Genomic DNA, 15721 nt, shown 5'->3' with positions numbered 1-15721 from the left:
GCAACCTTCCTGGGCCACTGGGGAACCAAAGGGAGCTGAATTGTTTCAATTCAGTATATGAGCCTCTCAGTTCTGACAAGAGCCTTGATGCTGGCATTGTAAAACGATTGATAAAACATTACAGATTTCAGAGGTTGAGCCCTAGACCAGCCATTCCCAACCTTTTTAAAGACCATGGCCAAAACCACAGTATGTAAAGGCTGAATCAGGATTGTATAAGTCACAGAATGAATCTTATAAGGTGATATTTGAAAAATCCAGTCTGTGGCCCTATTCAAATTTGCCACCGCCTCCCAAGGAGACATACTGTACAGCCTCTGTTGAGAATGGCTGCTGTAGACGATGGGTAAAATTGAGGAAAGGTTTTCTACACACATCTTGAGCTCTAAAGGTTAAACCAGAAGAGGGTGGGTGAAACCCATGGAGAGCAAAAACGACACACCTTGCCGGATGGGTGAATGTTGAAGAGTGTCTCCCACCAGGACAAGACTCCAGCTGGACTACATGGAAGTCACTTAATGGGTTCCAAAGCAAAGTGGGAAGACCAAAGAATAAACAAATAAAATGGGGCTCCTTGGACAGAGGACACATTTTCTGTGATTGTGGAGAAATTCAATCAATGCAGCACTTATGTGCCTGCAATTTATGCTCCATCAAGTATACAAAATAAGATCTTGCAAAGGGTCAAGATAAAATATTAAAGTAGCCTGCTTCTGGTCAAAAACATCCTAATTATTTTAAAGTTTTATTTCATTTTAAAATTTACCTATATTTCATATATGTCCATAATTTTAAATTGTGCCACACTCTGAAACAAATAAAAAAGAAGACTTCTTAAGGTAATCCAGTCCCAAGTTGTTCAGAGTGACTTCTTTTCATTCAATGTAAATTCATAAAGAGATTGGTGAATTTTGGAAAATTCTTGTCACAAATGAGCTGAATTAAAGAAATGCCCTCACTGCTACTTGTCAATTTCCATTGTCACATCTCTTCCAGAGAGAACATTGCGCTGTACCTGGCTGCCGTATAGCTATTCAAGATGAGGATCTCAGGAAAAAAACAGGTAGTAATCCCAGTTCACCACCCCTGCATGTCCTCTTTACCAAATTATGAAATTTTGAAAAGATTTTTATAAAGAGGAAAGAACCGAAACAAAGCAACAGGAATATACTATCCATCCTCTTATGCCAATAAAGGTTCTATCTATCTATCTATCTATCTATCTATCTATCTATCTATCTATCTATCTATCTATCTATCTATCTATCTATCTATCTATCTATCTATCTATCTATCTATCTATCTATCTATCTATCTATCTTCGGACATTGCTGTGGATGTGCTGCCCTCTGCTGGATGTATCTATGAACATATTTATATGGATGGAGCACATCTGATGACTCCAGCTCTTTTTCTGCTTTCTCTTACAAACAAAGCTTCCCTCTGGTAAGTCACAGCCTTGTTCCACCTTCCTCAGTACTCTTTACATGGACTGGCAGAGGTCCTCCAGGTTTACAAATGGAGGGCTTTCCCAGCTTCAACTGGAGATGCCCAGGCATGAATTGAATGCAAAGCATGTGTTCTAGTGCTGCAGTGCTCAGTAGTCAGAGTACCTAGCATTTATCAAAATCAATTTTGACAGTGGCCCCGCCCCTAGCGCTGAGCTACAGCCTTTCTTCAAAGGTTCCTGTTATCTAATCCAGTTTTTAACTTGAAGTGCCAGAGTTTGCAATGCCCAGGCGCTACTACAGTGCTATAGCAATGATGACATACAGTAGAGCTACATTTTCTTCCTCATTCACTTAGAAAGAGGATTAATAGAAAGGAACTAGAATAGATGCAAAAGAAGACGAGTTCCTTTAATGTGCCATAGCTGAGATACATGAGAGATCTGTCTCTCTAGGAAAACTGTTCCAAGGTAGTTTTTGGGGGGCAGGGGCATCATCATCATGGGAGAGGAGCCACTCAGAATCATGCACAGCTGGTAGCAATTTCTACTCACTGCTCCATCCTGGAGAAGAAAGGTAGCTTTGAATTGTTCTTTTTAGAACAGTCTAAATCATCTATACTCGTGACATCTGCCTCAGCTTTTGTTCTAACCCACATCTGCTGCTTTTCACCTATTATGAGTGCCATGGCTGTTTTAATCTCCAACAGAACTGCTTACCAGACCTTTTGCTCCTTTTCCTTAATGTTTAGCAGAGCCATCATCCTCCATGCTCAGGTGTTTCTCCCCTTTGTGGCATTTATAAAATGCCCCCCCCCCACACAATTGAGGAACCTTCTGAGGAAATGAACATGAGATTTCACATTTTCTTGCCTTTGCCAAGAAATGTAGAGGCCGTGAAATCTAAATACATCCCCCGTAATTTTGACTTGGGCTCAATAGGGATTTTCAGCTGTGGATGTCCTACAGCAAATGTGATACTATCTGAGAAGGTCCAGTCAACAACATGCTTCCTTAGCCTGCATATGGAAGAAGTGAACATAGTACTTATAAGCATGCAGAGAGTTGGCTTTAGAGGAACATTTTATTACACCTCACCAGACAGAGCAAATATAATGCACATTTCACGCTGAACAGAAAGTTCCACCACCATGGCATATATGCAAGTGCTCCCATTGGCCAGCAGAGGGCAGGTTTTGTTCATGGAAATCACCTCATGTGCAAGGGTATCACTAGACTAGAGCAAGCAAGCTCTACTATCCTGCATCTATTATACATTAATGGAATTTTCCACTCAGCTGAGTAGGTTAACAACCTAAATCAACCCCACATCATCAATAATTAGGGGCATGAAAGAAAAAATATATCTTGATTTAGGGGATCTTTTTCCCCCCTATTTGCTACAAAATCTGAATAAGCTGCAACCCAATGAATTATGATGGTGCATGGTGGATTATGGTGGAAGCGCATTTTAAAGTGTGTTGATGGGCAACTTATGGCACCTGTGAAATGCATACATTTCCCCCAGATGGGTCTATGACTCCTGGCCCCTCTCACTTGCTGCCACTGAAAGCTGCTGGCAGAAGGAATGCTGAAAGCCGCCACCAACAGGAGCCATTAAAATGTGGCACCACCACAATGAGCCAAAGGACAGCAATGCCCTGCCTTGTTGGTTCTGTAGGGTTCTGCGTTCAGGACAGAGAGTTTCAGTGCAGTTGCCACAGAATTTCAAACAATAATCTCAGCAAGAGACATTGCTTTTGGCTATAGGCTGGTTGAAATTTTAGTCCAGACAGGTCATCTTGCTAGTGGGGTGGCCTGTCAAGGATTATGTAAGGTCCTCAAGAGGACACATTGCCTCAAGGACAAAACTAAGACACCTCCCCCTTCCCAAAGCATGCCCTTACAAAGTTATGTTTCCAACACAGAGTTGGCACCTTCGCTTTGAGTAGCCAAAACTTATCCCCACCCCAAGAATTATCCAACTTTGAAAACTAGTATGTACAACAGTGGTTCCCAACCTTGGGTCCCCAGATGCTCTTGGACTACAGCTCCCAGGAATCCTGGCCAACACAGCGAGTGGTGGAGGCTTCTGGGAACTTTAGTCCAAGAACATGTGAGGACCCAAGGTTGGGAACTGCAGGTGTAGCGGAGCGAGTGTTAGACTAGGACTCAGGAAGGTGTGGGTTTAAATCCTTGCTCGGTTGTCAGAGAAACTCACTAGAAGGTGGTGGCAATGGTAAATTACTTCTTGAACATCTCATATACATCAAAAACTCTGTGAGGGTTGTCATGAATCAGAAGCAACTTGACAGCACATAGGAACAAGCACTGCCCACTCACTGATCAGAGACCTCCATGAAAAAGCATGCTGATTTCACCACAACATGACTGTCTGGATGCAGTCTCAGAATAAAACAGCCATGATATGATTTAGATGACATTTATGAATTTATACACTTCAGCCTATGTTTACATAAGCTGAAATCGTGTACATGTTTACTTGGGATGCAGGACATCAAACTTATTGGGATATACATCTCCATGAACATCGACTGGACTGCAGTGAAAAAGAGAGTGCTCTGTTCTGATGCTTAGAACCACCTTCAGAACACGGCCAAAGAACCCAAAAAACTCACAACAACCATCAGACCCCATCCAGGAAAGCCTTCGCAAATACATTGATTTCTAAACCCTTGGGTATCATGAACCCATTTTGATTTTTGAGAAGCCTTCCCACTTCCTTCCTTCACCATCATCCAACTCCCCTTGAACAAAAAATTTGATTTAATATTAGATTTTATAACCTTAGAGCTGTGGAGCTGGAAGGGACCCTATGAATCATTGGGCCATGCCCCTGTCAAGGAGGCACAGTGGGGAATTGAACTCCCAGCCTCTGGATCTGCAGTGACATACCTAAACCACTGAGCTATCCAGCAGTTTTTCTATGCTGGACAAAAGCTCAGATGACTTCTATACTGTTCTTTGCCTTTCCCTCCAATTGAAAGACAATACTGTACCAGTGGGATCAGTACCTCCGATTTCATTTATCCGCTGCCCGAAAATATTAAATAACTCCCCATCCCAGAAATATGCCTTTTCAAGATGTATTACCAGAACTGGTCACTAGAGGGAATACATCTTGAAAAGTTCTGGTAATACATCTTGAAAAGGCATGCATAGCATTTCTATACCCGCACTATTTGGCATCAGTAGGGGGCTGGAGTTGGGACTGATCCTACTATACATCAAAAGAAAACTTTTGTGGTTTGAAATTTGAAAACAAAATTATTAATTAAAAATGTATTCTTGAAGGCTTTCATGGCCTGTCCTCTGAAGATGCCGGCCACAGAGACTGGTGAAACGTTAGGAAGAACAACCTTCAGAACACGGCCAGAGAGCCTGAAAAATCCACAACAACCATTAATTAAAATGTTTAACTGGAATAAAATATTTATTATGATGATGATGAAAACTTCACTTTCACTTTGAGGCACACCCGCCCACCCCAAATTTGGCAGGCAAGAGGATTATTTCTGGAATTCTATCTCGATTCCAGTTGTGCAGAGTCCTTGTCCTTCTAAAGTAATCAGAATGAAGAAGTCAGTGGCTTTTGACGCTAAAGTTCATCATTGTGAAGCCTTCACTTGTCCTAGAAAAAGTCTGCAGAGCTTCCTTCCTTCCTTCCTTCCTTCCTTCCTTCCTTCCTTCCTTCCTTCCTTCCTTCCTTCCTTCCTTCCTTCCTTCCTTCCTTCCTCAGGAAGGCAATGGTTTCTCACACACATAGAAGTTCTGAGTGTTACAGTTCTCATCGTTCCATTCCCCAACGATATTGATTTCAGCACAGTCTTCATTGCTGGCATAATCCGTGGGTTGGCCTTGTTTCCAGTTCCTAAATGAGGAAGGCAGGAACATTGTTTTGAAAGCAAGTAAAAAAAGGAGAACCATTCTCTTACAGTGGCACCATCTTTGGACCCCAAGAACTGCCCAGTTATTTCTCCTAGACCAGAGTTTGGAGCTAACATATTAAAAGTAGTTCCATTACCATAAATCATTGTTTGTCTGAGTGATGAGGAGTGTAGGATTTTACTTTTAATGAAAGGCTAATGGAACAATCATGATAATATTACCCTAACATTACTCTTCATAGCCAGTATATGTACAAAAGAGTATGCTTTGCCCTCCCCCTTTTATATTTTCACCTCCCCTGCCCGGAGCACTGGCTTGCAGCCCTTTATAGATTAGGCAGGAGGGAATAAGAAATGTTTCCTGCCCATGGTATCAAGAATGATCACAGTGAGTCTGAAAAGTTGGCAGTATCAAAAAAAGACAGAAAGACAGAAAAAAAGACAGACAGAAGGAAAGTTAGTTTGCCGCTTTGCATCAGTTTGAAACTACAGTGGTGCCTCGCATAACGTTTGCTTCGTTTAACGTTTTTTTCGCTTAACGTTTATTTTTTCAGAGTCAGATTGTGCTTCGTATAACGTTTTTCCCTATGGGTGATTTTCGCATAGCGTTTTTGGGACCATGCTTCGCTTAACGTTTTTTGTTTTAGGTCCCCTGCTTCACTTAACGATGTTTTTTTTTTCAATTTAAAAAGTGTCTTAGAAGGGTCCAAAACGGTTCTAAATGCTTGGATTCGTTAGAGGACCCCTTAAGTCATGTGCAAACCTGATTTGGCTTTGATCTGACGTTTCGTTAATTTTTTGTGAATTTTTGTTTTTTGGCCCATAGGAACCAATGGACCTGTCAAAATCTGACAGCTCCATGCTTTCCTATGGGGGAGAAAACAATTTACAAAAAATTAACGAAAGTTCAGATCAAAGCCAAATCAGGTTTGCACACAACTTAGGGGGTCCTCTAACGAACCCAAGAATTTAGAACAGTTGCTGAGTCTTCATTAATTTTTTGTGAATTTTTTCTTCCCCCATAGGAAATAATGGAGCTGTCAGATTTTGACAGCTGTCAAAAGTTGGGGGAAAAAAATTCACCATTAATTAACGAAAAGTCAGATCAAAGCCAAATTAACTTTTGCATCCGTTTTAGAGGGTGCAGAAGCTAATCCAAGCATTTAAAACCATTTTTGACCCTTTTATGACACACTTAATTTTGCAAAAATTGACTTCGCAAAGCCATTGAAACGTATTGAGTCAGCTACAATACATTCCAATGGAGGATACATTGTATCGTTTAACGATGTTTCCTATGGGTTTTTTCGCTTAAGGACGGCAATCCGTGCCTATTGGAACGGATTAACCGGTTTCCAATGCATCTCTATGGGAAATGGTGTTTCGCATAACGATGTTTCACATAACGTTTTTTTTTTGGAACCAATTAAAAACGTTATGCGAGGCACCACTGTACTTCTATCTGTATTCTCCCCAGAACAACAGCGGTGGAACACATTGATGTACTGGTGCTGTTTTGGGGTGTATTTAGGTTACTGGTAGGCTTGCTGTATCAGCTGCTTTCCATTCCTAAACATTTGGGCCTGAAAGCTAAGACGAAGGTAGGGTGGAGAAATCACCCTGAGATTTCTCACCACAATTGGGAACCAATACAAGCTGGAGAATTTGGCTTGTGCCTGAAGACCTGGCAAACAGATCTGGGTTAAACTGGAATGGCTTATATGTTCCAGATCAAGGGCTTGGGAAAAGCCAACACCTGCTGCCTTTCTGGGAGGGAGAAACCAAGTGGAAAGCTGAGAACTCAGAGAAGGTCTATTGCATGTGGCTTTTGGGTCGTAACAATTTGTTCTGGCCTGTCTTACTTGAAGTTGGTCCTGTAATTGGTTCCATCAATCCAACGCCATTCCCCTTCGGTGTCCTTATCGTGGAGTCCAATCCAGTAGCGCCCACCCCGGTTCGAGACTGGAGGAAATTCTGCCAGACAATAAGGAGGAGTATAAGAACAAGAACGATAATGACAACAACAATAACAACAAAACCCCAAATAAAAACAAAAACAGGAAAATGCAGAGGGGCCTTTCCTTGCTCTTTTATAGCTCTCCCATATATTATTGCCTTTAACTTGGAAGAAATAACGGTGTCCTCGTTTCACATTTAGATTCAGTAATGTGCATTAGATCAGTCTTTTAAGGGCTGTTCTGGAGAAGGGAAAAGCTCCACCCCTCTTTCTCCTGCTTAGTTCCTATTGGTCATGGAAGATCACAAAGCTTACAGAGATCAGTGAGAACTCTCTGATTACAGTCTCTAGTCTCTCCTGGATGTACTACAAGTACCAGAATTCTTTGAAAACTGGTGATTAATCTAGTTAAAACCTGTAGCATAAATACCTTCCACGACAGCCAAAATAGTGCAGGAGGTTTGTTCCCTATATCCTAGCCCCATTTCTATTGCAGAGTTTGAATTTCTGCTAAATTCTCTTTGGCTATGCAGTAGAAATACAGAGATCTACTCTACAGGAGAATAGCTACCAGTTCTACCCCTTACACATTAACTGGCACTTAAAGTTTCAATAATTCCCCCACAAACATTTGCAGTAGGAGGATGAACCAAAAAAACACACACCACATTTCTTTACTGATATTTGCTTGGAATTACAGATTTGTTTACACTGCTTTCTTTACTGCACACATACTTAAAAGCCAAACAGATCAACAGCAAACAAACAACTGCCATAAATCAATGATAGAGAGGGACAGAACACTCAGCAGAGAGGCAGGGCTCTGGAAGGAATAATTGGTTAGTGCTGGGTAGATAGAGGATCACTCTAGCCTGGAAAAGTCCCCGTCCATCACTTAAACTACACACAGCATGCAAGGTTGCAAATAAAAACTCCCACATTTACTTGCTCAGACTTGTCTTGAATAACCACCAGGCTTGAATTCTTTTCCTCACAGTGAGTCTTTGCTGTGTCCCAGATGACTTGTTCGATGGCGAAGTAGTAGCATCCCCCGTGGAAGTATTTCCATTCCCTGTTTCTGGCTCCACAGGGAAACACTGGCAAAGAAGGAAAGGCTGGGAATGAAAAACCTGAGGACCCCTTTGTAAATTACAGCAGAGTAAGTCCCCAAGGGTCATGCTGTAGGTCAGCAGCAACCTGCTGGCTCTTTGGCACCCTGCTTGGTTCTTGATTTGGGTCTGACGTTTATCACCTTTTTCTGACATAAGTTTTCCAGAACAGTCAAATGGCAACACAGAAACTCAAAAGATTTCGTGGAATGATAGAATAATGTTGGGAGGGGCCTCTAAAGCCATGAATTCCTACCCGCTGCTCAGTGAAGGGATCCAAATCAAAGCAGATCTGACAGATGGTTGTCCAACTCTCTCCTGAATGCCTCCAACACACCTGACTGCTCAGATTTCATCTGGTTCCATATTATATTGAATGGTTTTAGATCTCAGCCATAGCAAACCATTTACAACTGAAGAGCCATGGGGAGGCAGAGACTGTGCCCCCTCGACAGGGACTGGACTCGATGATTTACAGCAGCCATTCTCAACCTTCTTCTGGCCATGGTCATAAACACAAAATGAAAGAAATAAAGGTTGAATCAGGATTGCAGAAGCTGCATAACAAACCTTAGAAGCTGGTTTGTGAAGAATTGTTTCTAGCCTGTGGTCTCCTTCAAATGTGCCAGGGAGCCCAGGGGGCCGTATGGCCCCCACTGAGAACGGCTGATCCACAGGATCTCTTCCAGCTACGCAGTTTTAAGATGATGATGATGATGACGGTGATTATATTTACATGCATCGAATTCCAATTGCAGAAGGCACCATGATGATCTCACATAGTAACGGTTGTGTAATCTGGTTGTCTGTGGATGGCACTTCATCAGCTGACCATGACAGCTTCTACAGCTGGAACTCAGTGAGCACACGGAAAGGATACTGATTGTAACTTTGGAGAGGGAAGACGTGCCTTCTGAATGGAGGCATGGGGGCCCTGATTGTGGTTAATTATGATGCTCGAATGAGAGCCTTGAAGGTGAGATCCATCTGTAGCACTACTGCCCCCACCCTGCAAAATTAAGTCCAAATGCCAGAGTAGATATTGGAAACCCACTTACAGTCTTCACCTATTTTACTTCGTTCATGCAGCTTCTTCACTTCTGTAGAAACCCTTGATCCTAAAAGTACACACAGAGATAAAAACACACAAATGTTACCAGTCCAGAAGGGGGGAAAGGAGCAAAAGAGTCCATTTTAACTGATCCCAACCATCTGTAGTCAAGTCTCTAAGAACAGCTTTTCCCCATGATTCCATATCGTTTATGAGCATTATGGATACTCGGACCTCACAGGTATTAGTGGGAAAAACACTGTGTGCATGCTTTGTCTTACCAAGTCACTTGTACTGTATATATTTTTATCCACACATTGCAGGTTTATACTCTAAAATGAAAAAAGGATTCAGAACTCATAAGTCAAATTAGGCATTAGATTTGCATTCCTTATAAGTAACCTGTTTCCTCCCACAATGGGATTTCAGTAGAAACAGGGAATTTAATAATTATTATCTAGGTAAAGGTAAAGGTTCCCCTTGACAATTTTTGTCCAGTTGTGTTCGACTGTAGGGGGCGGTGCTCATCCCCGTTTCCAAGCCATAGAGCCAGCGTTTTGTCCGAAGACAATCTTTTGTGGTCACATGGCCAGTGCGACTTAGACACGGAACGCTGTTACCTTCCCACCGAGGTGGTCCCTATTTATCTACTCACGTTTTTACATGCTTTTGAACTGCTAGGTTGGCGGGAGCTGGGACAAGCGACGAGCACTCACTCCGTCGCGTGGATTCGATCTTACAACTGCTGGTCTTCTGACCCTGCAGCACAGGCTTCTGTGGTTTAGCCCACAGCGCCACCATGTCCCTAATTATTATCTACTTCTATATAATTATATAATTGTTATTAATCTTATAATAATCATATAATTATATATTAAGAAATAATTCTTTAATAATAATAATAATAATAATAAATAAATGAATAATCCAGACGAACATTTGTTCCGTAACATCTGTACTCCTAAAAACTAAAACAAAACACAACTAAATCCACTACAGAAGATCATTTCCCATACTTTTTGAAAATATTTTCAAGACATTCCCTTAAAACATAGCTGCCGTCTTAAAGACCAGAGAAACGGGGTTTAAGTAATACATATGGACAGAAACCCTGCAAGATGGAGGAATACAAAAAATGTGCCATTAGAAGCAAAGTTTCCTTGACAGGTTCATCTGAGCACAGGCTTGTTTCAGTCTGCATTTAGAAAGTCACATTGCTTTCATTAGTAATTGATCAATGGGAGGTGAGCATGGCTTCATTTGGGAGTCTGACAGCTCAGGCACTGAACTTTGAAAGAAACAAAACAAAAATGTCACCACAAATGGAAATAGACATTTATCTTAATACAGAGTTTCTGGAGAATGCTATAGTGCATTATCTCCAACTCAAAGAAACTTTATTAACAGCCTATGCATGCCCACTTAGAAGTTAAGGACCGCTGAGATCAATGGAGCTTATTCCCACAAAGTAGTTTATGAGAGTGTATCAGGGTGCTTTTCCATGTGGAGAAGCTCTCTGCCTGTACATTTCTATGCATGGGGAGGTTCTCCTCCTTAGTGTGTGATCAACAGTCTTATGAAGAAGTGGTGACTTGCACATAGTGTTGAAAATCTGCAAGGCTAATTTGTGGTTCCCTTCTCTATATTCACTGACTGAACCCCATGTGTACCCCACCCTAACACAGACTCTGGACTTAAGCATCATCTTCTCTTCCACTGGGCATTATGCCCTGCTAGCTCAGGTGCAAATGAATGGAGGTGTGTGTGTGTTGGTTCAGTGTGGATTGTACCATCATTCCAAGCTATTCGGCTGACCTGAGCCTGCTTTCAAAGCTGAGCTTGTGAGCAAAAATGTCCCTCCCACAGTTTGCCTTAAGAATAGGGACGTGTGTCAGATCTCAGGGTGTTGTCATTACCATGGGAGAGCACAAGTCCAAACAGTATGATGACCAGCAAGTAAGAAAATGCCAGGAGGAGACCAACCAGGAAAGAAGATGATTTCAGTTTGTCCAGGAATAGGTATCTGTCTTTCAAACAAGAGAAGAACAAGAAGGTAAACCATCACATGGTCATGCTTAGCTTGAAAGGTCAATTTGTGCAATGAGGTTGCCACAAATATTTATTTATTTATTTATTTATTTATTTATTTATTTATTTATTTATTTATTTATTTATTTGATTTATACCCCACCCATCTGGTCTAAAAGACCACTCTAGGCGGCTTCCAATATAGTAAAAAACAAATAATACAAAAAACACAAACAATTACATAAATCATATTGTAATAAACAGAATACAACAATAGAATAGAAAATACATGAGGAGAGAATAAACAGAAAAGTCAGATATTAACTGGAGGGAAGGCCTGAATGTATAGCCATGTTTTTAATTGACTTTTAAAAGTGTCCAAAGTGGGGGCCGTGCGGATCTCAGGAGGGAGATTGTTCCAGAGGCGAAGAGCCACCGCTGAGAAAGTCCGGTTTCGTGTCCTTTCTTTCCGGGCCTCCCTCGTCATTAGGCTCCTCAGCGTCACCTCCTGGCTCGTGCGGGTGATCCGAGTAGATCTAGGTGGAAGCAGGCACACAGTGGCCAAAATCCTGTTGCTTAGCATGATGAACTTCACTAGAGGAAGCCAATTGTATCAATGGGGATTTGGTGAGTCAATGCCTCAGTAAGTTCCATCGATTCAACTATGACTACTCTTAACTGTGACGAAATAGGCTAAAGTGAGTAGCAGTTAGAACAAGCGGGTTAGAATCAATGAAACTTATGGAAGAGTTGACTTCCCAAATCCTCATTGATTCAGAGGGCCTCCTCTAGTGTCATTTACTACACTAGGTAACAAGGCTTTGGCCCAGGCTGAAACATAGTAGTAAGTTGCAACTAGAGTACACCTGCTGGATCAATGGGAGTTATACAGAAGTTGATTCATTAAATCCCCACTGATTCAATGGGCTTACTCTCATTGTAACTTACTACTGGATTTCAGCCAATATCACTTCACAGGAGCAGCTACTATAGAGAACGTATCTAGCTTGCTTTTGACATTTATACTGATGGACTTCCACTAGCAGATATAAGTAATAAGATTCTGACAAATTTCAAACTGCATTCAGTATACTGAGAATGTTATCTTGTCTTCTTCTCTACTTTTCCTCTCAGTAAATTCAGAGATGGGATTACTGAAATGTTTTTCTCTCAAAAGATCCTCTTCTGCAGCTAGAATAGATTGTTAGGACACTCTTGATGATACCAACGTGGAATGTAACTTTTCCCCCTCCAAAGTAAGGCTATTCAGAAAATGTACTTTTTCCTTCACAGTTAAAGACTGGCAGAATTAGATGAAGGTAATAGCTACGGTAATTAGCTATGGCAATATATGAAACAGTTCCAATCAGCTCCTTGCTGTACATTTCCCTCAAACTGCAGGGGCCTCAGACCCGTCATATCTCTTTGCAGATGAGTTGGCTCTCTTTTTTTAAATATCATGTCCTGCTTTGGATTATTAAGAAATGCATTTTTCCTTGGCTTCCATTCCAAGCAATCTGTGTTTAAATTAAAAAATAAGCTGAAAGACACGTAGCGTGAACTCTTAGTTTGGTGAAACAAACAGGGGCCACGTGGGATTGTGACAGGCACCAACCGGAAGGCAAAGATCAGCACCACTCAAATGCCTGCCTCTGCTTCCTATTCCACCCTGGCTCCTCTTTGGAGTGGGTTGAAAACTCCCCATTTGCCTCAGGGCCACAATCTCTGTGCAGCTGCCGAGTCAACCTTTGTTTCCACCACTGTCCACCCCACCTCTGTCCTTTCAGCTGTCTTCTCCTCCCTTGCCCAGTCTTCACAGATTTTCTTCACTACCCCACCGGACCATAGTTTGGGAACCAGGGCTGGTTTCTATAAAATGAATAAAGCATATCTGCTCATGCGTCTGTGCGTTTGGAGCACAAACAATTTCACAAATTAATTATTTGTCACCTTCATTTTAGAACTGTAGAGCTAGAAGGGACCCTATGGATCATCAAGTCCCGCTCCTATCAAGAAGGCACCGTGTGGAGTGGAACTCCCAGCCTCTGTTTCCACAGCCAGAGACCTAAACCCTGGAGACGCCCAGCAGTTCTCATTTGGGTCAGTTGGATAAGCAGTCACTAAAGCTTTGCATCCATTTCCAGTATATTAGGATTTGGGGCAGAAGTACTCAGCCTTCGTTTTCCTCGGTGGAATTCCCAACCCCTTGATCAACAGCCTGGTTGGTGCTCCAGCTTGCTCTGAGATATCCACCAATGGACCAACACAGTTGTCAGCATTTCTGGACACTCCTTGTGGGGAAGGGTGTTGGCTATGGAGACGGTCATGATGAGTTAGCTATGTTTCAAAATTTACCACAATACCACTGTGTGTGTGTGTGTGTGTGTGTGTGTGTGTGTGTGTGTGTGTGTGTCTGTGTGTGTGTGTGTGTGTGTGTGTGTGTGTGTGTGTGTGTGTGTGTGTGTGAGAGAGAGAGAGAGAGAGAGAGCACTGAATGCACTAGTAAAGCAAGTTCAGAGCAAACAAGCTGCCAAATCTTTGAATGCAGGACCTGGTGGAAACTGAAGCTTGTGCTCCAGCGACCATGAAGGATATGGTGGGGGGTGGGGGTGGGGAAGTGTTTCCTCGTATTTTCTCAAGCCTGAGGATTGGTCTAAGAAAACCGGGACCGTATTTTCTGTTCAACCATTTGACAACTGGCTCTATAGATCAATGCTATTTGTTTCCAGTTTAAGTGACCCAAACCAGTGTTTGACGCAAGCAGAAACCTCACCACACAGCTCCTCCCTTCACTCCTTCCCATCAATGAGCTTTACCATAAGACCATTTGGCAGCAAATCAGAGTCTCTGAGGGCCAAGCTACATGTTCTGCTGTGCCTGCCAATGCTTACGAAATGCCTGGATTCCTAATTTTTCTTTTTAAAAGGTCTAGGGATGGCCAGGATCAAGACCAGGAGAGAGAGGACTCTTTCTCCACCACCATAAGCCTAACTATGACCCCATTACACCCTGCTCCCACCTGCTTCGACAGTTCTGTGTCGTGTCATGCTCTGAGAACATTTCATTCACTCAGGTTATGGATGGAGGAGAAGGGAAAATGTCTTGGTTGTGCCGTGTGGGGATGCCAGCCAGCAACGTGTGCATCAGGCTTTTGCTTCCAGCTTAAACAAACTATTGATTTTCAGCTCTCAACCCTGGAGAGAAAGGATACCTTTTGACTGAACCCTGATCAACCCTACTGTGCTAGAAATATAATACATTTGTCATCATTCTAAGAATGAGCAAAATCAGCTGATAATTACCTGTTGTTCCTGAGGCCATGGCTGGTCCAGTCTCTACCAGTTGTACTGTGTCTTGCAGCATCTTAAAGGGTGACTCCTTGTCTTCCTGATGGGCTTATAACAAGTCCTCACGATGAGGAACTTTCTTAAGAACTACAGACAAGTCCTGCCTCCCCTGCTATTTCCTAGAAAAGCCAGAGGCAATCTTGCTAAGACTCTCCGCCCTTTCTGGCCTTTTAGAGATTAAGATCCTTTTAGAAGGAACTCGTATAACCTTTTAGAAACCTGTGTGAAGAAGAACAGCACTCTGAGAAAATGCTACATTGGATTGTATTGTCTTTTGGAACTATATCATTTAGTTGGCTTTCAATCCTCTGCATTGATCCACTATCTCTTCCTTTCCAATCCAATATAGTAAGGAAGGATCTCAGGAAATGAGAGAATTGGTCCTGCATGGAACTGTTACAGGAAACAGCATGGCATGTAGGATGCATATTTCCCCTCCCCATTTTTGCAATTCTCCAAGAATTTCCTTCCTCTACAAACCTCTGCTGCTATCTTGAAAACAACAGTGTAAAAAAGCAGTATTTAATATTTATTCAAATCATTTTTAAAAACTGTGGTTTATGAATGTGGGATATTGTGCTTCTGCATCCATGATTTAAAGTGCCAGGAAATGGTCAGATCTTGCTGCACAATAGTCTGCCAGCAGGAAAACAAAAGTATCTCCTTTTATGAACCTGTCCTGGCATTAAGATCATTAGGGGAGGCCTTCCTCTCAGTCCTGCTACCTTCACAGGTGTGTCTGATGAGGACACAGGAGACGGCGTTCTCTGTAGCTCCTCCCAGACTCTGGAACTCCCTCCCACAGGAGGCCAGGCTGGCCCCATCTTTGCTGTCCTCTTCAGACAGGCTTTCTTCAATGGGATGGTTTATATCT

General features: G+C 42.2%; 1 protein-coding gene across 1 annotated transcript; it reads right to left on the bottom strand.

The window, feature by feature from the left end:
• Window positions 1–4874: 4874 nt before the first annotated feature.
• LOC110071747 (uncharacterized) lies at window positions 4875–14976 on the bottom strand. Its single transcript, XM_020779397.3, has 6 exons — window positions 14803–14976; window positions 11389–11499; window positions 9480–9539; window positions 8258–8409; window positions 7218–7329; window positions 4875–5339 (listed from the first exon to the last, which is right to left on the bottom strand). Exons 1-6 carry the CDS (start codon window positions 14861–14863, stop codon window positions 5077–5079), a joined length of 759 nt encoding a protein of 252 aa, XP_020635056.3. The 5' UTR covers window positions 14864–14976; the 3' UTR covers window positions 4875–5076.
• Window positions 14977–15721: the final 745 nt, after the last annotated feature.

Source organism: Pogona vitticeps, chromosome 2 (genome assembly GCF_051106095.1).
Source record: "Pogona vitticeps strain Pit_001003342236 chromosome 2, PviZW2.1, whole genome shotgun sequence".
In the NCBI taxonomy this organism is placed as follows: Eukaryota; Metazoa; Chordata; class Lepidosauria; order Squamata; family Agamidae; genus Pogona; species Pogona vitticeps.
This window is presented reverse-complemented; position numbering and strand designations above follow the sequence as displayed.